This window comes from Anabrus simplex, chromosome 3 (genome assembly GCF_040414725.1).
Source record: "Anabrus simplex isolate iqAnaSimp1 chromosome 3, ASM4041472v1, whole genome shotgun sequence".
Classification (NCBI taxonomy): domain Eukaryota; kingdom Metazoa; phylum Arthropoda; class Insecta; order Orthoptera; family Tettigoniidae; genus Anabrus; species Anabrus simplex.
Genome location: NC_090267.1, coordinates 152,432,855 through 152,457,427, shown reverse-complemented (window position 1 = coordinate 152,457,427; position 24,573 = coordinate 152,432,855). Strand labels below are relative to the sequence as shown.

At 41.8% G+C, this 24,573-nt stretch overlaps 1 protein-coding gene across 1 annotated transcript in view; it reads right to left on the bottom strand.

The window, feature by feature from the left end:
• Positions 1-24,333, bottom strand: part of LOC136866106 (uncharacterized) — a 57,825-nt gene extending 33,492 nt beyond the window's left edge. The window contains exon 1 of the mRNA XM_067142784.2: positions 23,732-24,333. Coding sequence (XP_066998885.2) covers positions 23,732-23,996 — 265 coding nt within the window. The 5' untranslated portion in view covers positions 23,997-24,333. The remainder of the gene's footprint in view (positions 1-23,731) is intronic.
• Between the last annotated feature and the right edge of the window lie 240 nt (positions 24,334-24,573).

Below are 24,573 nucleotides of genomic sequence, written 5' to 3'. Positions count from 1 at the left end.
TAAATTAAATCTACTTATCTACTTATGCATTAAAACATTCTTAAATTCCAACCGAGAAGGTGTTGGAATTCGAAGTCGCAAACTCGACCATAACAGATTAACACCTGAGAAATTCGCTACCTAACCAGTCAAGTCGGAAGAAGCGGCCGTGGCCTATACATTAGGTTATATTTTGGCATCGCCATCCCGAACTACTACTAGCATGGCCAAGAGTAGAATTCTAATCCATTTTGCTACATAACTGAGGCTGAGTGCCCCTCGTTTGGACCCAAACCAGTCCTAAAGTCATGATAAAGCCGGGAATAGAACCCGGACCAAGTCTGTAAGTAACATCTATAACGTGAATGTTCTAGAACTAATTTGAAGGACATGTTGGTAGGAGAATAATCTTTGTTCTGCAACAGAGAACTAGATCTCTTTCTCTAGCAACTCGTCTAGTTGCACAAGCTGACGGGATGTGAATTGTGACCTTTATCGTGCAGTTTAGCTCTCAAGGTTAATAGACAAGTACTTTCTTCCGGGACATTGCGACACATAACGACACACGTGTCTACAGTAGCTACATCAAGTAGCTTAGAGGTCAAACAGTAGGAGGCTCAGCAATATTATAGAAGCTCCATGTTCCAAGATACAATGTAATGCAGTGTGTGTATATTCCCTATCACATAAACCGCGCTGGTGTAATATATTTCGTAGTGTATTTGTTTGTATTCAAATGGAGTCATGAGCGTCATTCAAATACAACCTCCGGGATATATTCCCTTTTAAGACCATATTTCAGAAGAGTGCGCTTGAAAGTACGAGCCGTTAATCAAAATAATGTTATGGTGACAAAAGACCAAGGCTTATTTTTTAGTTCTCCTTTCATAAATCTATAACAGAGGTTATAAATTAAGATTTCGATATCAAATTTTCTCTGGCAAAATGTTGATAATGCTATTATTTTTCAAAGGAAATGAAAAAAACAGAAACAGAAAAACAGAATAGAAAGAACAGAAGAATTTTGGAAAAATGATTTTGATTTATTCTATTGACAAAAACTGATTTTTTTCTTCGACAAGTGCGGCCTTTGACAATAATATCATCAGTCAGACTTTCTAGCAATGATGATTGAGCTGTTAAGTTCTGAACATGTTTCACACATGTGAATTTCAACGTTCCATATAGAATGTTTCCAATTTTCCGTATATACAGTCCATTTTCGATTAAGGATTTGAGCACAACAGAAAAAGTAAGCAATGGAACATTAAAGAGTACGGTAGACAGACACATGGAAATGTAATTAGTGTCAGGGTCGAGAGAGGAAAGGAGTTTACTAATGGAAGTCAAGAAGGAAAGAACAACGATACAGACCTAACAAGAGCAAATGGTACAATGTGAAGGTCAATTTTGGAGATACTCGCTGACATACTCACAAGGGGAGGCCACGACGTTCGAATCACGGATTATCTTCAAACTTTGTACACTTTTAGTAGTCAATTAGGACAACATAATGTGCTACTTAGGCGTCCTCGAGAAAATCGCAAGAGAAGTTTTCGCGTCGAATACGTACCGGTGCGCTGCGATCATGAGCACGAGATGGCAGCGGTGGAGTGGTTACTGGTTAGCGTTCCAGCTCCGTAATTGCTGGATCGAGTCCCGCTCATAGCTTTTTCCACATTGGTCATATTCTTTCATATAAAGGACAATTTAAAGGTAATTAAATGAAAAAAACGCGTATATGCATGAACTTTTTACTGAATTTCAATCTCATGCTCATGTTTGCAACGCACCGTTACATATTCGACGCGAAATCTTCTCTTGCGATGTTCTCGAGTACGCGTAAATAGTACGCCTTACTAATTGCACATTATGTTGTCTTAATAGGCTGCTAAAAGTGTACAAAGTTTGAATTTAATCCGTGATCCGAACGTCGTGGCCTCCCCTTGTCAGTAGGTCTGATGTCCTGTGAAGAAAATCTGGTATTCTGAGTTAGTAAAGCAGCGGTGCACTTTTCAGGAAATGTTCAATTTTATTAAACTTGCAATATAAAGTTATCATGTTCAAATTAAAACATTTCCTTTAATATATTCCACCGAGTGAATTGGCTACGCGACACAGGTAGTAAAGTTGTGGACTTGCAATAGGTAGATTGTGCGTTCGTACCGCACGATTGGTAGTTCTGAATATGGTTTCTGTGGTTTCCTAACCCCTTTTCCCATTCCGACGTCACTGAAAACCTCTGTGTTAGTGCAACGTTAGCTAACAAGAAGAAATCGTGAATGAATTAATTAGCCGTGGATGAAATGAAATGTCGTATGGCTTTTAGTGCCGGGATATCCCAGGACGGGTTCGGCTCGCCAAGGTGCAGGTCTTTCTATTTGAATCCCGTAGGCGACCTGCGCGTCGTGAATAGGATGAAATGATGATGAAGACAACACATACACCCAGCCTCCGTGCCGTAGGAATTAACCAATTAAGGTTAAAATCCCCGACCCGGCCGGGAATCGAACCCGGGTCCCTCTGAACCGAAGACCAGTACACTGACCGTTCAGCCAACGAGTTGGACAGCCGTGAATAAGACTGGAGGAGGGGCTTAAATACTACGGAGAACATGTTAAGATGAAACAAATCCTCAATAATAATGGAGGTGCTGGTCCATGAGATGTGGATAATAGCCTACTTAATAGGGTGAGAATTATATACGAGTGGGATAGATATATACTAAAAAGTAAAAGAAAGGTAGCCGGGTTGAGTAGCTCAGATGATAGAGCACTATTCTCCTGAGCTCAAGTTTGCGGGTTCCATCCCGGCTCAGTTCGGTGATAATTCAAGGTGCTCAAATACGCCAGCCTCGTGTAGGTAGATTTTAAAGAACTCCTGCGGGACAAAATTTCATCACCTTGGCGTCTCCTAAAACCGTTAAAATAGTCAGTGGGACGCGTAAACGATAACATTATTTATTAAAAGAAATGTGTGTCACTAGTTGAAGAGGAACATTTTCTTCCCTGTAGCATGGGCCTACACGAAGAAATAGCATGGCGTTTGAAGAATCGAACTGATTAATAATTTTTGTTAATGGTATTTGTTTTACGTTTCACTAACTACTTTTTTAACGGTTTTGGAGACGCCGAGGTGCCGAAATTTAGTCCCACTGGAGTTCCTTCACGTGTCAGTAAATGTGCCGACACGATACTGACGTGTTTGAACATATTTAAATACAAGCGGACTGAACCGGGATCGAACCTGGCAAGTTGGGGTCAGAAAACCAGAGCCTCATCCGTCTGAGCCACTCATCTCGGCTCAGAAAAATCGAACTGTAAGATAGCAACTCAGATACTCCAACTATAATCTATAACAGCATGGTTCTCATCGTAATTCTTTATCCATCGATTCCGTGACCCCTAAAATGAGATGATAGTCATACGTAACGGTTTTCTAGTTCTATAGCAAACATCGAATGAGAATTATTACAAGACGTGTTTTCTCTCGTTCTTAGATTTGGCGGGAGACTCTCCCGCCAGGTGGCAGCGTTAGTTTGAGTTAGTACCAGTTTAGCATTCTGAAAGTGGGTCAGTAGAACCAGTATAATCTGTAATGGACGATAATTTACCTTAGGTTGCAAATTTATGTTCAGTCACTTCTCCTGCATGCTGACAAGTGGAGTCGATAATAAAACAAGTGGAAATTCTTGGTGAAGGCAATGCAAATTATACAGGGGTGGGCAGAGCCTGGGAACAATGTAGACAGGACTTCCCGCAGGCAATTCGGGGCGACTATGCATCTCCTGCTTGAAGTCGTTTGCGTGTCTGCTCCTATTATTAATTCCTCAAATACAAAGCCAACGGAATGGTACATTTCAGATTAAACGCTACAAAACTCGATATGCATAGAATCGAACTGTAAGAAAGTTACTCAGATACTCCAACCATAATCTATAACAGCATGGTTCTCCATTTTAATTTTAAAAAGGAAAGTAGTCACTCGGTGTATTATATTTCTAGATTAGTGCTGGGGAAACTCTCAGAGGATTAGGCTAATGGTAGATTGTTGGCCTCTGGTTCCCAAAATTGCAGGTTCAAAACAGACAGTGGTACCATTTCCGAGGTTAATCGGAATTGTGACAGTCAGAGTTGGCTCAATCGAAATGTTCAAAATTTAATTTAAATGTTGTTTGAAACATTTCTACATCAAGCTGATCATTTTCAAAATTTAGCAAAAAACCATTTCTACTTCCCCTCCCTCCGATTTAGCCATTTTTCTGATTTAAAAATCGTTATGACAATTAGCCCACAATCTACATTATTATAACTAAAAAATGTCCGACTCGTTGGCAGAATGGTCAGCGTACTGGCCTTCAGTTCAGACGGTCCCAGGTTCGATTCCCGGCCGGGTCGGAGATTTTAACCTTCATTGGTTAATTCCAATGGCCCGTGGGCTGGATGTTTGTGCTGTACCCAACATCCCTGCAACTCACACACCACACATAACACTATCCTAGACCACAATATCACGCAGTTACCTACATATGGTCCGGCTCCATGGCTAAATGGTTAGCGTACTAGCCTTTGGTCACAGGAGTCCCGGGTTCGATTCCCCGGCAGGGTCGGGAATTTTAACCATAATTGGTTAATTCCGCTGGCACGGGGGCTGGGTGTATATGTCGTCTTCATCATCATTTCATCCTCATCACGACCCCGTACGTCAACTCAAAAGACCTGCAACGGGCGAGCCGAACTTGTCCTCGGACTCTCCCGGCACTAAATGCCATACGCCATTTCATTTACCTACACATGGCAGATGCCGCCCACCCTCATCGGAGGGTCTGCATTGCAAGGGCTGTACTCGGCTAGAAATAGCTACACGAAATAAAAACTATAAAATATATGCCGAGTTTGTGTTACGTAGTTGTCAGCTTGCATTCGCGAAATAGTGGGTTCGTTCCCCACTGTCGGCAGCCCTGAAGATAATTTTTCATGGTCCACCATTTTCACACTAGCCAAATGCCGGGGCTGTACTTTAATTAAGGCGCGGCCGCTTCCTTCCCTCTCCTATCCTATCGTCACCATAAGACCTATCTGTGTCGGCGTGACGTAAAGAAAACCGTCAAAAAATATATTTTCATACGAGTATGGCTTGCATTTTTTTGTGATAAATATACATTCCATTAATTGAACAGACAGGCTGAGTAGGTCAGACGCTGGTCTTCTGGGTTCAAGTTGGCAGTTTCAGTTCCGGCACAGTCCGGTAGTAATAATAATTTCGTGTGGATATTTCTAGCCGAGTGCAACCCTTGTAACGCAAACCCTCCGATGAGGGTGGGCGGCATCTGCCATGTGTAGGTAACTGCGTGTTATTGTGGTGGAGGATAGTGTTGCGTGTGGTGTGTGAGTTGCAGGGATGTTGGGGACAGCACAAACACCCAGCCCCAGGGCCACTGGAATTAACCAATGAAGGTTAAAATCCCCGACCCAACCGGGAATCGAACCCGGGACCCTCTAAACCGAAGGCCAGTACGCTGAGCATTCAGTCAACGAGCCGGACAAAGCAAACTCGTGTCCTCATTCCGAGGTGGTGCAGCTCTTTTCAGGCGCACCCCCGATGGAGGTGAGCTGCATGTGCCATTTCAACGACATACCAGCCATCCTGCCAATCTTAAATTTCTGGCTGTACAGGGAATCCAACCCGGGCCCCCGAGGATGGCAGCCAATAACACTAACCGATACTCTACGGAGGCGGACAGTCGGGTAGTATCTGGAGGTGATCAAATCAGCCAGCTTCGTACTGGTAGATTTACTAAAATGTAAAGGAAACCACGTGGGACGAAATTACGGCACATCGGCGTCTCCAAAAATAATAAAATTGTGAAATAATAATAAAAATATTGCTTCCATTAAATAATAATAATAATAATAATAATAATAATATAATAATAATAATAATAATAATAATAATATTGAAACTGAACCGGTACGGTCTTTAGAGGTTTCAGAGGTAAAGTCCGGCTCCTTGGCTGTATGGTCAGCGTTTAAGAGGTCCACGGGTTTGATTCCCGACCGAGCTATGGATTGCAACCGTGTTTGGTTAATTCATTTACCTCGGGGACTAGGTATTTCTGTTCGTCTTAATACACATCATCATTTGCGAACTGCACATGGCACTACGAACCGCCACATAAACACGCAATAGCGAACACATTCCTCCACGCAGGAAAGGCATCGGGTCGTAAAACTGAGCTTAATACATGTTACTACCTACCCCTTGTAGTTGGGAAAAGGCCAAGGAGAAGAAGAAGAAGAAGAAGAAGAAGGAAAGGAGAAGAAGAAGAAGAAGAAGAAGAAGAAGAAGAAGAAGAAGAAGAAGGTACCTGCATAAATGTGTCAATTTAACACTGATGATATAAGGTATTCCAACTCCCCTTAATGAAGCTGGAATAAAGTTTAATATTGAATCAGCCCGTTTTTGGTATAAATCAATAATTAACAAAGGGAACTGTCGCGTACTGAACCGTTATGATGCAAACCGGTTGTGTGTGACTGTGCGCTCACCCTCCTTAGCTCCTGGTCTTGCGTGTATAATGCCAGTACTTATCTGAATAGGCATTCAACACGGACCTAGTCATTACAGATTGTTTTTAGAATAATACGGAGACTTCCAGTAATTTTGAGAAAACGGTTTGATTATTATAAATCCATTAAAATCAGTTCCCAGAAGTAAATGAAATATGCCCAGCGGTGTTGGAGGTTCTAACTGATACACGTTTTATCAGGAAGTGAACTTCTCTTGTTGACTTATTCCACATGAAGCCTAATTGATGATGGTGGGGAGATCAGGACACATTTCATTATCAACAACGTGCACTTTAACGTGTTGAAAGTACCGAGCCAGTTGGCGCGTATTACGTGCCGCATAGCTGTAACCTTGCAATTAGGAGATGGTGGGTTCGAACCCCACCATCAGCAATTCTGAAGATCGTTTTACTTGGTTTCCCATTTTTACAACAGAAAAATGCGGGAGATGAATCTTAATTAAATAATAATTAAGGCTAAGGCCACTTCGTTCCCAGTCCTGGCCCTTATGTGTCTGATAGTCGCCGAAACACCTGTTAAGCCCTAGTATTATACACAAGTGTGTTTAAACTATCCAACGCTTAGCGTCATTTTTTGGCTAGTGGTTTAATGTCGCTGAATGGTTAACATACTGCCCTTCGGTTCAGAGGGTTTCGTGTTGCACAAAATTTGTGGATAAGTATATATTTTTTGCTAACTATTTTAGGCCGTACTAACACATCGAGGGTTTTCGGCGACGGAAGGATTTTCCTGGTGTGAAAAAATGTATACCTATGTCACGCAATAGTGAATACATCCCTCTATATAGGGTTGGCGTCGGCAAGGACACCCGGCCGTAAACCTGAGTTAAGTCCAGAACAGGTAATTAATTGTGGGAAAGGTTGGGAAGATGAAGACGGGAGGGTAAGAAGCTGAAGCTATTTGACTCACATTGAGAGCTGGGTTTTCACCAGGATACGGACAATGGACAACCCTGTTCCTCACAGAGAATGCTAGTACTTTCACGATTAACGTGGGTATGTGTGCACGGTAAAGTCTATGACCTACTGTGGGCTTAGATTGAATGACTGACTGACTCAGTGAGCTAAAAAAACAGCTGATGTCGGCTCTGTGTCATCTTTGTTGAATCAGTAGCTAGACCGACGTCACTGATAAATATAAGTGAAGCGAATGTTCACAATCTGAGCAAACAGGCTGTAACTCTCTCAATGGAGCTCACATCGGTGCGCTTTCTTCATTACATACTTGTGAGGGGCGTGGCGCGAACTTTCGAGGCCATGCTTTCGACTCTATGTAGGACCAGATCTTTAGTTCGGAATAAAACACTATTGGAGCTGTGATAGCCTTGTTACTTAACTCAGCAACCCTGCAATATCTGTGCAACAAGCATTGTTTTGAACTTTAGATTCAATAATAATAATAATAATAATAATAATAATAATAATAATAATAATGTAATGGAAATCCACAGCCTGTTTCCAGTCATTCGACCGGGGCAGGAATGGAATGAATGAAGTCCGATCTAGCAGCGACGATAGGAATTGTGCCGGCTGCCGAAGCCTGTCACAGGGATTTGAACCACGGAACCCAGTGGTGAGAGGCCGGCGCGCTGCCGCCTGAGCCACGGAGGCTAATAATAATAATAATAATAATAATAATAATAATAATAATAATAATAATAATAATAATAATAATAATAATAATAAAATAAACATCATAACAATAATAATTATTAATTTCAGATACATTTCCCACACACCGGAGGGGGCATGAGTATGATACGTGTCGCATAGACTATGCTAACTTGCCCTTGGTGTAAGGCCGGATGCCCTTCCTGACGCCAACCCTATGGAGAGGGAAGTTTGCGACTTTTGTACATGTTTGTATGGTGGCTGGCAGTGAGGTGTGTACTGTACTAAGACAAATACAATCGTCCAGTCCCGAGCCAGAGGAATTAATATAATGTGGCTAAAATCTTTAGGAGATAAATCCTGGCAACGGACGAATCTGATAGTGCTGTCGGGTATGAGCATAATATTCCGGAAGATAAGACGGGAAAATATCAGACTGATTCAAAATTCCAGTATACGTTTAGAAATATCCTATACTTTTGATGAAATAAGTAAGGGTTATTCCGCCAGAAGGCAGCTCCGAACCTCCGCAGAGGTGTTCCTGAGCCGGAGTTTACGTGCGATAGGGTGGCCAGTTCCTTTCCGCTCCTCCATTCCCTTACCCCCCACCAACAGCGCGTGGCAACCCATCCAACTTCTGACCACGCCAAATGTTGCTTAAGTTCGGAGATCTCACGGGATCCGGTGTTTCAACACGGCTACGGCCGCTCGCATACTTTTGATGAACTTACTGAAAATTACGTAATTCTTAATGAGACGGGAAACCCGCACCAAGTTTAAAACCGTAACAGGATGTCAATCTTACTTTCCTCTTTGAGAGACCCTAGGAATGACATCAGTTAGCACTTACGAGTGCCTTCAAGTGGAAACCTGTAGCATTGACACAATAAGGAACATTTTAAAACAAGAAATCAGAACAACAGCTTCTCTTAAAAAAAATTATAACAGTTGAAGAGAAGTAAAACACATACTGTACTGATACAAAGCCATCGATGATGTTTCCACCTAGTCATGTGTATCTATAAGTTAAGGGCGTTAAAAATGGAAATACCGAGCTCGATAGCTGCAGTCGCTTAAGTGCGGCCAGTATCCCGTAATCGGGAGATAGTGGGTTCGAGCCCCACTGTCGGCAGCCCTGAAGATGGTTTTCCGTGGTTTCCCATTTTCACACCAGGCAAATGCCGGGGCTGTACCTTAATTAAGGCCACGGCCGCTTCCTTCCACTTCCTAGGCCTTTCCTATCCCATCGTCGCCAAAAGACCTATCTGTGTCGGTGCGACGTAAAGCAAATAGGAAAAAGAAATGGAAATATTTCCACCTAATTTCGCATTTTGTAGAATAGTTGTAAATCGGAATATTTTCATGTACGTATTTACTAGGATTTTTACAAGCCGTATTTTCTAGAATATTTCGCTAATATCCAAACATTTCCATTTATTTTCGCAAGCTCACAGCTGCACGCCCCTAACCGTATAGCCAACTCGCCCGCTTCACCTCATTTCATATGTTCTGGAATACTTACTTAATTGGAAGGTTTCCACCTATTTTCCGTATTTTCTAGAATATATTTACAAACCAGATTCCTAATTCTGTGGAATCTGTCAACCTAGGGTCAGATCAGATAAAATCCCTTCCCGCTAAGTCTGATATATCTTCGTACTACGATCACGGTGGTCTCGCTTTGGGAACAGTGTTTCTTGATGTAGCGATCCGTTAACATCCATGCGGGCACTACAATTGCCACTCTATACTACTGGAGATGACGCACTTAACGGCAGAAGGGGATGGAAATATTATCTGATACTTTATATTACAGATGAGGGCAGCAAGCTTTCTTCTGTTACACGCTATCAAATTATTGAGTTTAAAGAACTTAATCTTAAATTACAACGGTCGGGAGATAATACCAACCTGCATAGCGCAGCAATATATTTCAATGAAGGGGTGGATGAGAGATACGAGTCTCCGGAACTAATGCTTCTGGAGAGTACAACTAACAGTAGACTCTTACTCTTCGATTGTTCATAACACCATTGAGTAGCCGATAAAGCGGACGTGTGCACTGCATTTGTAGGGACAGGTTTTACAAATAAAGTGAATACATCTTAAGACTTTTCAGGGCGAACGCAGCATGGGACGAAATATCTATAATTTTCATGTATTTGATGTATGAGCCATGGGAAACAATAATGTGAGTCAGCATTATTGAATTCACTAGTAGCGTAGGACGTCCGACCCCGCGGTGTAGGAGGCAACGCGTCCGCCTGTCACCCGGCGACCCCGGGTTCGATCCCCGGCTGGGACAGGCGGTTTTGATTGTAAATGATTAATATCCCTGGCCTGGGGACTGGGTGTTTGTGTCGTCCTTAACGTTCCTTACCGGGCGCGGCTGTGAGCTTGCACCCGAGAGATAGTGGGTTCGAATCCCACTATCGGTAGCCCTGAAGATGGTTTTCCATTTTCACACCAGGCAAATACTGGGTCCGTACCTTAATTAAGGCTACGGCCGCTTATTTCCAACTCCTAGGCCTTTCCTATCCCATCGTCGCCATAAGACCTATCTGTGTCGGCGCGACGTACAGTAAAGCAACTTGTACCAAAAAAAAAAAAAACAAAAAAAAAACAAACCCCTACAATCTTTCGAAATGCTATGCGGCCCGAGCTACGAAGCCAATTCGCTCGGTAATGAAAATCCACAGCCCGTTTCCAGTCATTTGACGGGGTTAGGAATTGAATGAATGAAGCCCCCATCTAGCAATGAGGATAGGAATTGTTCCGGGTCCCGAAGCCTGTTGCACTCCTCTGGGGCAATGATTAATGACTGACAGAGGAAATTAAGTGATATTGGAGAGTGTTGCTGGAATGAAATATGACAGGGAAAACTGGAGTACCCGGAGAAAAACCTGTCCTTACTCCGCTTTGTCCAACACCACTCTCACATGGAGTGACCGGGATCTGAACTACGGAACTCAGCAGTAAGAAGTCAGTGTGCTCGGTAATAAGTAATTTTATTTCTTGTACCGTAACAGAAAAATATTTGGTTAGAGAAAACCTTATGGAATAGCTTCGTAATTTGTTCGTTAGAGATATTAAGTTATTGAATTTCTTTTTTGAAAAAAAAAAAGTGGGATACAGAAAATGAAAATGCCGGACTGAGTAGCTCAGACGGTAGAGCACTGAACTTGGCAGTTTCGAACTTGACTCAGTCTGGTGATATTTGAATGTGCTGAAACACGTTAGCCTCTTGCCGGTAGGTTTACTGGCACGTGAAATAACTCCTGAGGGGCAATATTCCGACACCTCGGCGTGTCCGAATACAGTAGACATGAAGTCAACGGGACGTAAAACCATATTATTATTATTATTATTATTATTATTACAGAAAATGATTCAGTTGTATGTTTTCTGAATAAATATTTTTATCTGAAAAAATAAGGAATATTTGAGTTCCTCCTTTAAATTCACTACGCCTCAGTCAGGCTCGGATTAAGTGATTGTGTGCCATAGGGCCCGGGCCCAGTCCCTGTCCTGTGCCCTTTTTTCACGTTGTTATTAACAGAGAAAATCCATTTAAATATTCAGAAAACATTGACTCAACGCGAATCATAGGCTTGCCCTTCTTTCTGCAATTACACATCCATTACAACATAGACAATTAACTTCTTAAATCGTAGAGAAGTTCCCTTGCCAACATCAGTAACGCTTGCTGTTCCATCAATCCAAATCAATGATCTGCATTTTCGTCCAAGTGGAAGATTCTATATCAATTATTTACGTAGCCTTTTCTTAAAGGTTGAACATACATGTTAAGTACATTTTAAAATAAATCACTTGCTAAACTTGATATTATGTAAACTTCGTAAAAGTATCTTTCTGAAGAAAGAACCACTCTATTTTTAGTGGACAAGTTTGTAAAAAAAACCCCACCGAAATGTGATCCTTGCTTCCCCCCCCCCCCTTGAATGTGTTCTGGATCTGCTACTGCCTGATATGTTCATAACAGGACACGGTCTATGCCTGGAAATGTTTCTAGCAACATTGGTTAGAACAGATAACTTTCGGTAGCTTTTCTACAACAGTTCCCCTCATAAAACCTAGGTCAGAATGAAAGGAGCGGGGCAATGTATTCTTAGCTCTGAATGGTTAAGAATAACAAACCTGCTGAAGACAGAGGCCTACGCAGGAGAAATAGGAAGCGAAAGAAGACGCACTCAACAGCTGAAGCTTGTGGAAATTGTCCAAGAAAAATCACAAACCACACATTACTAAGCAAGAAAAGAAATGAGAACATGTAGAGAATACTGTCAAATCAAGGCGATTACTGAAAGGATTGATTCGCAGAGGAGGAGCCAGTGTAGTGATCATAATCGAAAGGATTCATGTGGAAATAATTATGAGATTAAAGACCAAAGGGAAGAGAAGGCCTGAAAAACCGAGGCGGAGATGGAAGCATATTCTGTAAATTCTTGGGGATAAACAGGCTTCTACCACTTCTTCTAATTATTTTTTAAATAGTCGTTAGATTACTGGATGTCATACTTTACAAGTATAGTAGCTATCCTCTCGAATAATAATAATAATAATAATAATAATAATAATAATAATAATAATAATGTACAAATCCAGACTAACCAAAATGTTATTCGACTACCTGTGGAACAAGAAGGTGTTACCTGGCCGAGGCGGTAAAGGCGTGCTCGGTTCGCCCAGAAGGACGTGGGTTCGAATCCCCGTCAGGAAGTCGTAAAACTGAAGACACGCATTTTCCACTTCCGGAGGTGCTTTTGGCCCTTAGGTTCACTCATCCTACACCAAAAATGAATACCAGGTTAATTCCTGGGGGGAAAGGCGGCCGGGTGTAGACCTAACCACTCCACCCCATCACGTGCCGAGGTTACGAGGTTACCTTCCACCCCTCCAAGGGCCTCCATGGCCTGTACGGAGACGACTTTGCTTTGCTGTGGAACAAGAAGACATTGACGGCTTGGATTAACGAAGTTCGTAAAAATCTAGAGAATTCCAAAATCCAGAAGTTCAGATGTTAGACAGGAAAACATATCGGACCATGATTCAAAATTTGAAAGGGTTTCAAGTCGAAAGAACTGGAAAGACAGGAAGAGCCTAGACTGATGAACAGAAGAAACAGCATAGCGCCCATATGAGGGAGTAGTGGAGGAAGAGGAAACTTCAGACAAAGAAAAAATGAATTGTAGCGTGATCCTAAGTGGTCATTTCGCAAATAAAAAATATAAAATGTCACGTAGCTATTATATCTGAGGAAGGCCGTGGAGTAAAGTAAAGTCTTGTGTGTGAGTTGCAAGGATGTTCAGAACTGCACAGACCCCCAGTCCCCAAGTGAAGGGAGTTAAACGTCCATGACTGGAATCCCACGATTCGACTGAAATACGACCCTGGGACCCTTAGGCCCGTAGGCCAAGATGTTGACCAGTCCGCCACGGAACACGGAACATGAACGATCGCTACATGAAGCCCTATCAATGCACGTCATATTTTCGAAATCAAAGTTCACGGCCATGAGGAATGGATTCAGGTGAAACCGAAGGTTCCTTGGCTTATGAGCACTCTAATTACAGAATATTTTTAGAATTCGAAATTCAATGCTCTTCAATTTCAGCTGTTAAAAGAATGTCGACACCCAGATTTCAATGACGTACTTTCCTTTCAGCCATGCTAATTAAAATTCGTCATTTATGCCTTGGTCTCTTCATCAGTAGTTTTTGGAGGTTTCCTCACAACCACGTGGATAGAGGACAGGGCTTCATGAGGATCCAACCAGCCTACGAGCTGTTGACTCAACATACAGGATTCTTCGCCACACTTCCTTGCATGTGCACGCTGTAGGATGGTATCTGGCAGGACTGTTCACTACGTGGTACATGTCGTGTAGCTGTGAGCTATCGTCGATTGATTGCTCTGAAGATGGTTTTCCGTGATAACAGAAACAACCATCGCTTTGTTGCCTTCCTTTATTTTCCTTCTGAGTTACTCTGGTACATGTACCGCGTAATCCGTAAATCCCCGATGGCTTATAACAGTTAAAGAGAAACAATCAATTTGTGTTTTTCCAATATTCTCGTATTACAGACTACAGCAGTTGTTAGGAAGCTTATGATTCTGTGGTGTGCAAAGATACATCTCGGCATGACTTGAAGAGATACAGAAGTTCGCTATGATTTTGTGTGTGCTTGATTTTGTAATTTACCGGGCGAGTTGGCCGTGCTGTTAGGAGCGTGCAGCTGTGAGCTCGCATCCGGGAGATAGTGGGTTCGAACTCCACTGTCGGCAGTACTGAAGATGGCTTTCCGTGGTTTCCCAGTTTCACACCAGGCAAATGCTGGGGCTGTACCTTAATTAAGGCTACGGCCGCTTCCTTCCCATTCCTAGGCCTTTCCTGTCCCATCGTCGCCATAAGACCTATCTCTGTCGGTGCGACGTAAAGCAAATAGCAAAAAAGATTCAGTAATTTACCTGCTTCTTAAGTGCATTTTATTTTTTTACCACTTTTTTCAGAAGCGCGTTTAATTGCTACCATTCTACAGTAGTAGGCATTGCCTGGGCAAATTTATTAAGTGCCTCCGAGCCTATAAAAATGATCTGTTGTCTATTTTCTTCCCCAATTTGCCCTAAACTTCAATAATGATGTCTTATATTCGCAGTAGTTCACCTTTGTTTCTGATGAAACCTAATAAGTTCCTCCCCCCTCAAACCCTATACCCTCGATTTCATAAAAAAATAATTTTCAGCTTAATTTCTTCCCCTCCCCCTTATCATGAAATTAAATAGTGAGCTTCGCCAATATATATGCTGCCGTTCTCTTTAATCCTGTTGAGCAGATCCGTTCGATATGGCAACCTTGTGCCATGAGCAGTACTGTTTTCTTAACGTGGAATGACCTATAGCGAAAATTATAATCACTGTCATGTCCGGAACAACAGATTTACGCAACTTAATACCAAAATAAGGACAAAGTATGGTACTGTATTTGGTTTTTGAACTTTTATCTCCCGACAAAGACCTGTTCCTGAGCATAATGGCAATAAACTATCTTCATCACAGCTATATACCAGCTGAATTTTATATTATCACTGTACAAGCATAAACAGACTCGCCCTGTGTAACCAGATAAGTCGCTGCTTGTGTATATTCAAATTGCACACTAGCATGTGGGGTTTTCTAATAATATAACTTCATGTTTACCTGCAAGAATAAAAGATGTTGATGGAATCTTCAGTAATATGTACAAGAGCTTAGTTTTCAGGCAGGGTTATGTGTTGTTTTAAGTTTTCATGAAAGTAGGTCGTAGCAGTTTAAATGTTTACTCTAGGCTGACTGGGCATCAGGCGAACAGTAGCTAACAATAAACACACGAACTGGGTCAACACTTCCACACCCAGCATTTACCATAAGAGGCAATGCAAATTCCGAGTACGCTTGCTTTTACTATTATTTTCTTGAGTTTGCAGGGGTAAACTGCTGTGATTGCAGTCTTGAAGAATGAAGAAACGATGACAGTAAATATGAAACGAAAAATAAAGGAATGCGGTAGAAAAATAGTTGAATGATGTGGATAATAAGATGATAATAAGATAATAAGATGAAGAAGTCTTGAGGGAAGTAGATAAATATTACTATGTATATAACCAATTATAGAACAGGTAAGGAGATTAGGCCCAGCAAGGCAGGCTTTTGTCAAGAAAGTAAATCTCACCTCATTCACAGATGCGCATAATAGGAAGATATTTCTGACGACGTTTGTATGGAGCATGGCACTGTATGAATGTGAGATGCGGATAATAACTGGACTAAAAGTAAAGTGAAGATACTGAAGTGTGGTATTATAGAAGAGTGCTGAAATAGGTATCACAAATGAGCAGATACTGAATCAAGTCGGTGGGAGGAGAGCAGATTAAAACGGGCGTTATAGCCGAAAGGTATAACACCAGGTTTTTACCATGTCTGCTGCGGTTTGAATCCCGGAAATTCAAGTGAGTCACTTGAAATTAAAAGTTTAATTTTCTTCCACATACATCCTTATAATATTTTTAAAATTGATTATACAGCCATCCATTAACAGCTTTTAAAAATACCTATACTTATTCCTCAAGGTATTTTAAAAATCGAGAAACTTGTTGACATACACGTCTTACACTGGTACTTCTGTCTTCTTCTTCTTATTATTCTTTTTCTACCGGTTTTCCCACACACGTGCGGTCGCGGGTGCGAACTGTGTCGCACATGTGGATCTGTCTCTGTTTCAGGGCCGGATGCCCTTCCTAACGCCAACTCGATATGGAGGGATGTAATCACTATTGCGTGTTTCTGTGGTGGTTGGTAGTGTAGTGTGTTGTGTGACTATGAAGAGGAAAGTGTTGGGTCAAACACAAACTCCCAGACCCCGGGCCAGAAGAATTAATCCGAGGTGATTAAAATCCCCGACCCGGTCGGGAATCGAACGCGGGACCCTCTGAACCGAAGGCTGACAATTCAGCCAATGAGTCGGACGTTACACTGGTACTTTTGTAACTACGATTTATTTGGACTGAATTTCGAAGTTCTCCTAGAAACAGCTTCAAAGTTCATCCCTACATTTTCATACGCAGGTCAAATTCCTGTATAGCAGAAATAAGTTGATTGTTACACGTTATTTAAATAAGAACGATAACTGAAAAGACACACCTATTTATTTTTAAAATGGATGATTTTGCTGAAACTTCACGGGAAATATATGCTTCGTGATAATTTTAATTCTGACGGAGGAAAAAGTTCAGATCTACTTTCCAAATATTTCAAAACATCACAGTGGCACTCTCACACATGACAACAGCTAAATACTCGAAGATGAACTTATTAGTATCATTATGAACCTTCTGACATGTACTTTTTTTGCTATTTGTTTTACGTCGCACCGACACAGATAGTTTTATGGCGACGATGGGATAGGAAAGGCCTGGGAATGGGAAGGAAGCGGTCGTGGCCTTAATTAAGGTACAGCCCCAGCATTTGCCTGGTGTGACTGTTATGTACTGAGGAAGATTCAATTTATATTAATATGACATGAATTACAGTCGAACTGATATCCGGGATTGACCCCTCTCCATTAATATCATTACTTAGCTGTATTTTCGTCGTATTTGTCCGGCTCCATGGCTATATGGTTAGCGTGCTAGCCTTTGGTCACAGGGGTCGCGGGTTCGATTCCCGGCAGGGTCGGGAATTTTAACCATAATTGGTTAATTTCGCTAGCACGGGGGCTGGGTGTATGTGACGACTTCATCATCATTTCATCCTCATCACGACGCGCAGGTCGCCAACGGGAGTCAAATCAAAAGATCTGCATTTGGCGAGTCGAACTTGTCCTCGGACACTCCCGGCGCTAAAAGACATAGGCCTACGCCATTTCATATTTTTCGTCGTATTCTCGTTTTGTTCGTTCTGTGACCTATAGTCTGATGTAGCAAAACATAACCCTACCTAACAATTCCTGCTACGTATCTGTGTGGTATGATAGCTGAGTAATATGATCACTGATTCCTCGATTTGAAACATGTCATTTCTGAAATGAAATACTTGTATACCCTCACAGTTCAGAAACTGGAGGTCCCACAACTATGATTACAGTTATCAACAGTCGCGTACTGTAGAACGACAAGCTTTGTAAATATTACTTTTTAAACTCAACTTATATTTTCAGAACGTTGCATTAAACAATATTTGTCTCATCTCCAATTTGCCACTATCAATTACATACACATAGCTGCTTGGCTACACAGGACAAGGAGAGCATTGTTCTAATGCAGTGCTTGAATCTGTCGCTTGTATGACATATCTCTCAAATAAAGATAACTTATCAGTAAGAAATAAAAAAGCTTTCCTATGAGTTAGTGAAGGTCAGGAATATGAAGATCGTTAACCTCTCTACCTCACGAAGAGGATGGTTGTCTAGTTCTACGTGAAAAAATAACCAACACCACCATTACCTCAGTAGGTCGACTAGAGTCAGTTTCACAAAGAATCTAGTTATTCACACACTAGGAGCTGTACACTTGGAGTCGTCATGGTTGCGAACAGTCTCGATTGCCGACACAAAATATTTGGAAAGAGTGCCAGCTCGTTCCAGGGTTTTCCCTTTTCAGTTGCGTCTTTATTGCGGACTCGCAATGGAGAACATGGCTTACCTTTCTCAGTCTCAAGAAATTCCATAATAGCGCAACAACGATTACTCAAAACCCCAAACAAGCAAACGAATTAAAAACTCAACATAGTGGTAAAGCTAACGTTTAGTATGATGACTATAGCAAAACTGGATTGGTAAGACGGGTGTGGAAGAGGGATGGAAAGGAAAACGCTTGAGCAAGCTGGAACTCTTCCCAAATAATTTGTGTCCACAATCGAGAATATTAATGAAGTGTTCGCAATCAACAGGGGCTGCCTGGCCGAGGCGGTAAAGGCGTGATCGGTTCGCCCGGATGGGCGTAGGTTCGAATCCCCGTTAGGAAGTAGTAAAACTTAAGAGATGAGATTTCCACTTCCGGAGGTGCATATGGCCCTGAGGTTCACTCAGCCTACACCAAACATGAGTACCAGGTTAATTCCTGGAGGCAAAGGCGGCCGGGCGTAGAGCTAACCACTCTATCCCATTAAGTGCCGAGGTACCTTCCACCCCTCCAAGGGCTTTCATGGCCTGTACGGAGAAGACTTTGCTTTGTTCGCAAACAACCGTAGACTTTTGTTTACATTCACCGTCCGTTCAATGGCAAACACTGAACTTCTTCAACCGCAGCAGTGTTGTTTAAAGGGACCTAACATCTAGGTCATCGGCCCCAAATCAGTAGTAGACGTGGTTGTTTTCTTTGGATAAGAATCAAGACAATAAGTTTAGCAGACTTGCAGGGAAGGGCGAAGAATGCACGTTACTTTCAGTGATCCTGTTCGTTGAGGAGCCAACGACGTGTATGTACATAATGCAACCTTCATCATTCAAGATGCATTATTACCGACCTACCTAAATGAAACATAATGAACCGAACGGACTCTTGTTTAATTTCTTTTCAAAGTAAGGAAATTTACTTGGTTTCATTCTCATCTTTCTCATATAAGTTTCCAATACATGCACGTTAATGGAACGTTATTGTAAAGTCAATGGCCTGGCTCCTTGCTTAAACAGTCAGCTTACTGGTCTTGGATTCAGAAGATCCCGGGTCGATTCCCGGTCAGGTGAAGGATTTTAATAGTGTATGGTTAATCCCTCTGTTTCGGGGAGTGCGTGTTTTTCCGGTTCTGTATGAGTTGCGCCCAGTATAATTTGCGCCGTGGAGATTCCCCGCCAGGAGTAGAAGTGCTTTGACAGCTGTCTTAAGCATCTGCTACCTGCGCTGCATCGCAGGGGGTTATTTCCAAGTTCAAGGAATGTCTGTGAATATCTGTAGTACTGAGATTTTGAAATTAATATATAAAAAAATATCATTCACTCTATCTTTTTTTTTTTTTGCTAGTTGTTTTACGTCGCACCGACACAGATAGGTCTTACGGCGACGATGGGACAGGAAAGGGCTAGGAGTGGGAAGGAAGCGGCTGTGGCCTTAATTAAGGTACAGCCTCAGCATTTGCCTGGTGTGAAAATGGGAAACCACGGAAAACCATTTTCAGGGCTGCCGACAGTGGGGTTCGAACCTACTATCTCCCGTATACTGGATACTGGCCGCAGTTAAGCGACTGCAGCTATCGAGCTCAGTATTCACTCTATCAATGTTGGTTTCTTGCATATTTAGAAAACCTGCATCGTATTTATATCAGTGGGTGAAATGTGTATAACTACGTAGTTTGACTTAATTTACAAACCAAGTGTGGAAACATGGAATCAGTCTTTCAGTCTTATGAAGAATATCCACAGCCTGTTTGTAGCTAACTGAAAGGGTCAGGAATAGAATGAATGAAGGATGAAATACCGCTAAAGGAAGAAAATACTGCCGAATGCGAGATCTGACGTGCTTTTGCGGACAAAGATTAATGGATGGTAAATGGAATGTAGCCAATTTGTTGAATAAAGAATGACCAGTGAAAACAGAAAAAAAACTGTCTCACCCTACGTTTCCCCGACATGCACCCCTTATGAAGTGATAGGGCTCAAGAATGAACCATAGCTACTGCCAAAGAAAGGAAATTATGTGCCCTGGTGAGGCCTGTTGCATTCCCCTGGGTATGAAAGATTAATAAATGACAAATGAAATTGTTTCAAACAGTGATGCTGATATAAATATGAAGAAATCAGAAATAATATTTTGAACGCCAGCTTTGTCCAGCATAAACGCTATCTAAAGTTATCGTAGATTTAACCCCCGGAGCAGTGATGGGAAGCCTACGTTCCATCAGCGTCATAAAGCTTTTTTAATCTTAACAATACCTGAAATTTACAGTTTTCCGTCGCAAATGTTCATTCTATCAGGGTTGTTTAATTATGTCTTAATGAGACGATCTCCATTGAACTTAAATCAGCCGCTTAAGTATTACTTGAATGATTCGACATTATTTAACAAACCAAGTCTAGCAATACAGAAAGCGGCCATTCGACCTTGTCATCCTTATGAAAACTAATGCCTATATACATGATTTAAATTTTCGGTAGGCCTATAACCTTGTCAGTGTCTTAAACATAATATTTACATTGCATATTTAAAAAGTAAGCACCGTTGAATGAACGGTTCAGTACTAAATGTCTAATCCAGTTGGAGGATATAAGACATGTTTCTGATCAATTTCTTTACATTTGGTTTTCTCTTGGATACATTGCCATACAATGGAATTATCTTTATTTTTTCTTCGTTTTCGGTAGCAAAAACCTTCCAAAACTAAACTTGTTCTTCCCTTTGTGGTCTCGATGAACTCCATCGCTCGCGTTCTTCAAGTAAACGATGCACAACGAGATCCAGGTAAGAAATTACGAATAGTTTTATGCGTGCGTGACGAGGATTTGTGACGAGGCTGGAAAACCCTGATAAGGGGTAAGTAGGGAGTGGACACTGTCACATTCTGAAACACTAAACTTCCCTGTGGAATTCCCGAACAAGACCTCTAGTTCCTAGGATGATTAATGACCACGGCGCAAGTTATACTGATTTTAACACGGCGCAACTTATACTCGGCGCAACTCATACGACACCGTTTTGCCTTCATCTACCTATAAAACACACCGCACTACCAAACACCACAGATACACACAAGAGTGGGTTGGCGTGAAAAAGGTCATCCGGTCGTAAAACCCAATTAAATTGGGAGAAAAGCCAAGAAAAGTAAGAAATAACGTAAATAAGGAATGCGAATAATAATAATAATAATAATAATAATACCTAGCTCGATAGCTGCAGTCGCTTAAGTGCGGCCAGTGTCCAGTATTCGGAAGACACTAGGTTCGAACCCCACTGTCGGCAGCCCTGAAGATAGTTTTCCATGGTTTCCCATTTTCACACCAGGCAAATGCTGGGGCTGTACCTTAATTAAGGCCACGGCCGCTTCCTTCCGACTCCTAGCCCTTTCCTGTCCCATCATCGCCATAAGACGTAGCCTATCTGCGTCGGTGCGACGTAAAGCAACTAGCAAAAAATATAATAATAATAATAATAATAATAATAATAATAATAATAATAATAATAATAATAATTGTTTCACATCCCACTAACTACTGTTGTAGTTTTTGCAGACACCAAGGTGCAGGAGTACTTTCACGTACTGGTAGAGGGGGACGTATCCCAGCGCCTTCACACGTCAGACTAAGCCGGGACGGGATCGAACCCACCAATTTGAGCTCTGAAAGCCAGATTGAGAAATTCAGATCGGCTATTCAGTGTTAATGATAACTACGCACTGAATTCGAAGAGTTACGAAGAAAAGACCAGGAACGCTCTTAGTTCATTCAGAGACACTGAACACAGATAGGAATGACAGTTCGCCATGAAAATGTAGGTAGACCTAGGTAAAGAGGGCGAAGAAAAGTTGTAGTTCTACATGACTTTTAATATTGTCATAACAGTGTCAAATACTCTAGTTTTACGAGAATTCCGAACGGGAGGGACGTGAATGTTCTTTTCAAAAAGTCCACTTCGTGACCGCCTTTGCCTTGGTGAGAAGCCAATGATGATGTCACTCATCTGTTACGCCCCCCTCCTGTGTATGTTTAATTTCCTGCGCGCTACTTCTACTTCCATTGCCCCATCTGATGGTACAAACATTTAGTAGAGGGCGTGATAGCCGAGTGGGATCATCACTGGCTTCTGACCAAGGCGATCATGTTTCGAATCCCGGCCAATGTGTGTGGGTTTTTGAAAAACGAAAAGACACATCCATGTGGTTCGTATTCCATGTAAAACTGGATCACCCCTTGGCTACGCTTACGATATCAACAGTCACATAAAACTACAAGCTTGCTTACTCTTGCTAATTAGGAAAAGAAAAGCAGATGAAGTTTTTATTGGTGACAATATTTCGGGAATATGTTACTCTTCAAATGAAAAGGATTTCACCCTATCAAGTCCAGTAGCGTCATATGGTATCCGGATATTTCCATTTGTAATGATTCATTATGAACATGCGACTTGATGGTAATTTACCTCGTAATGTTAAAAGATAGCTCGTAACTCTGGAGTAGCTCAGCTAGTGAACAATCCAAACAACATAGGCATTCTCAGGACTGATAGGATATACAAAGGACGGTACTCTTGAAACTACATGGTTAATAGTATACCTTGCCGTGCCGTTAGGAGCACGCAGCCGTGAGCTTGCATCTGGGAGATAGTGGGTTCGAACCTCACTGTCGGCAGCGCTGAAGATTTTTTCCGTGGTTTCCCATTTTAACATCAGGCAAATGCTGGGGCTGTATCTTAATTAAGGCCAAGGCAGATTCTTCCCCACTCCTAGGCCTTTCCTATCCCATCGTCGCCATAAGACCTATCTGTGTCGGTGCGACGAAAAAAAAAATATACCTACACTGATATGAATAACACCGATAACTTCAAATTTTATTAGAATGGAGGAAAAGATTCTGCATTTTGATTTCCCATCATTCTTATTCTTTTCAAGTGAACAAACAACAATAACAATTTTATGGTATTCATGGGAAGTAGCTGGAGGATGATTTCTGCTTATCTTTTCCTCTTCCCTGGCTCTGTGTTTTTTTATGATTTACTTAGTCCTAATATACAGTATATCCCTGTCTTTCCCTACCGTCTATTTTTCTAGACAGCAGCAATGCCTTTTTAAGTCTATACATACTCTAAAAGCAGGAACACCACTTATCAAAAGCATACTTTGGTTAAAGGATTTAAATGTATATTCATATGTCACAGAATTGAATAACTTCAATAAAGACTTGAACTGAATCTGTCTTATGATGCCGGATAAATTCACTAATATTTCAAAGTAACGAAATCTGAAAAGATTACGTATTTATAGCACAACACACAAACTTCAGTAATTTTTTAATGAAACAGTTGTCATTCGAAATAATTTGAGCTGTACAGGATTAAATTCTGGTGTATTTACCTGAGATCCTGGTCTGTCGTGAGTAAGGCGTAGGTCTGACTACGGCCGGTGAAGGTGGCGTCGTGGGTTGCTCCAGGGTGAGGATATCCATCCCCCATCTCCTTAGCATTCTTTCTCTGTTGATCGCGAACTCTTCCTCCATGAGCTTCCGGGTTTCCGCCGGGTCTGGCGGGCCAAACAGGCATCGGGCTACTGGTGTCCCCTTCAGTCCACACCCTTCTGCGGCCGAGCGGGCCAACAGCACACAACACTGACCTGCTGTCATACTTCACTCCACTCCACAGTCGATAAAGAAAGTGCTGTTCAGTACCTTATATTCACAGACATTAAATACCGACACAGCTCGGGGATATTATGTTGGTATAATTATTTAAATCTGTAACAAAATGTAATTAAAGCGCTGAAAATTTACTAATTCTTTGGATAATGTTTCAGCATTGAATTACACTCATAGAGGTGCCAACGATACACATAGAAAATGTGTCCCTTAAATTTTCGGTATACGATCCCTTAGAAAATAAAGTTACAAGCACCTCGTGATGCGCTAAGTACTATCCCCACAGTTCGGAACTTCCTGCCACCAGCTTTCACTCCGCTGCGGCGTCTGGCTGAGTTGGAGCATCGCAAGTCTAGGCCGGCGAGCGAATGGAAATCCCCCCCACTTCATTCTTCTCCCTCCCCACTACCGCTGATCCCCCTCCTCAAGCGATTCTGCCAATGAGTGGCGTCGCGTGCCCTCAACAACACCCAAACAAAGAAAATAAAAGCCACAATTCCATGTTTCCGTTTTCGTAGAGCGCTTTAAAGGACGCAAAATAAGCTATAAGTGAAAAAACTTGTTA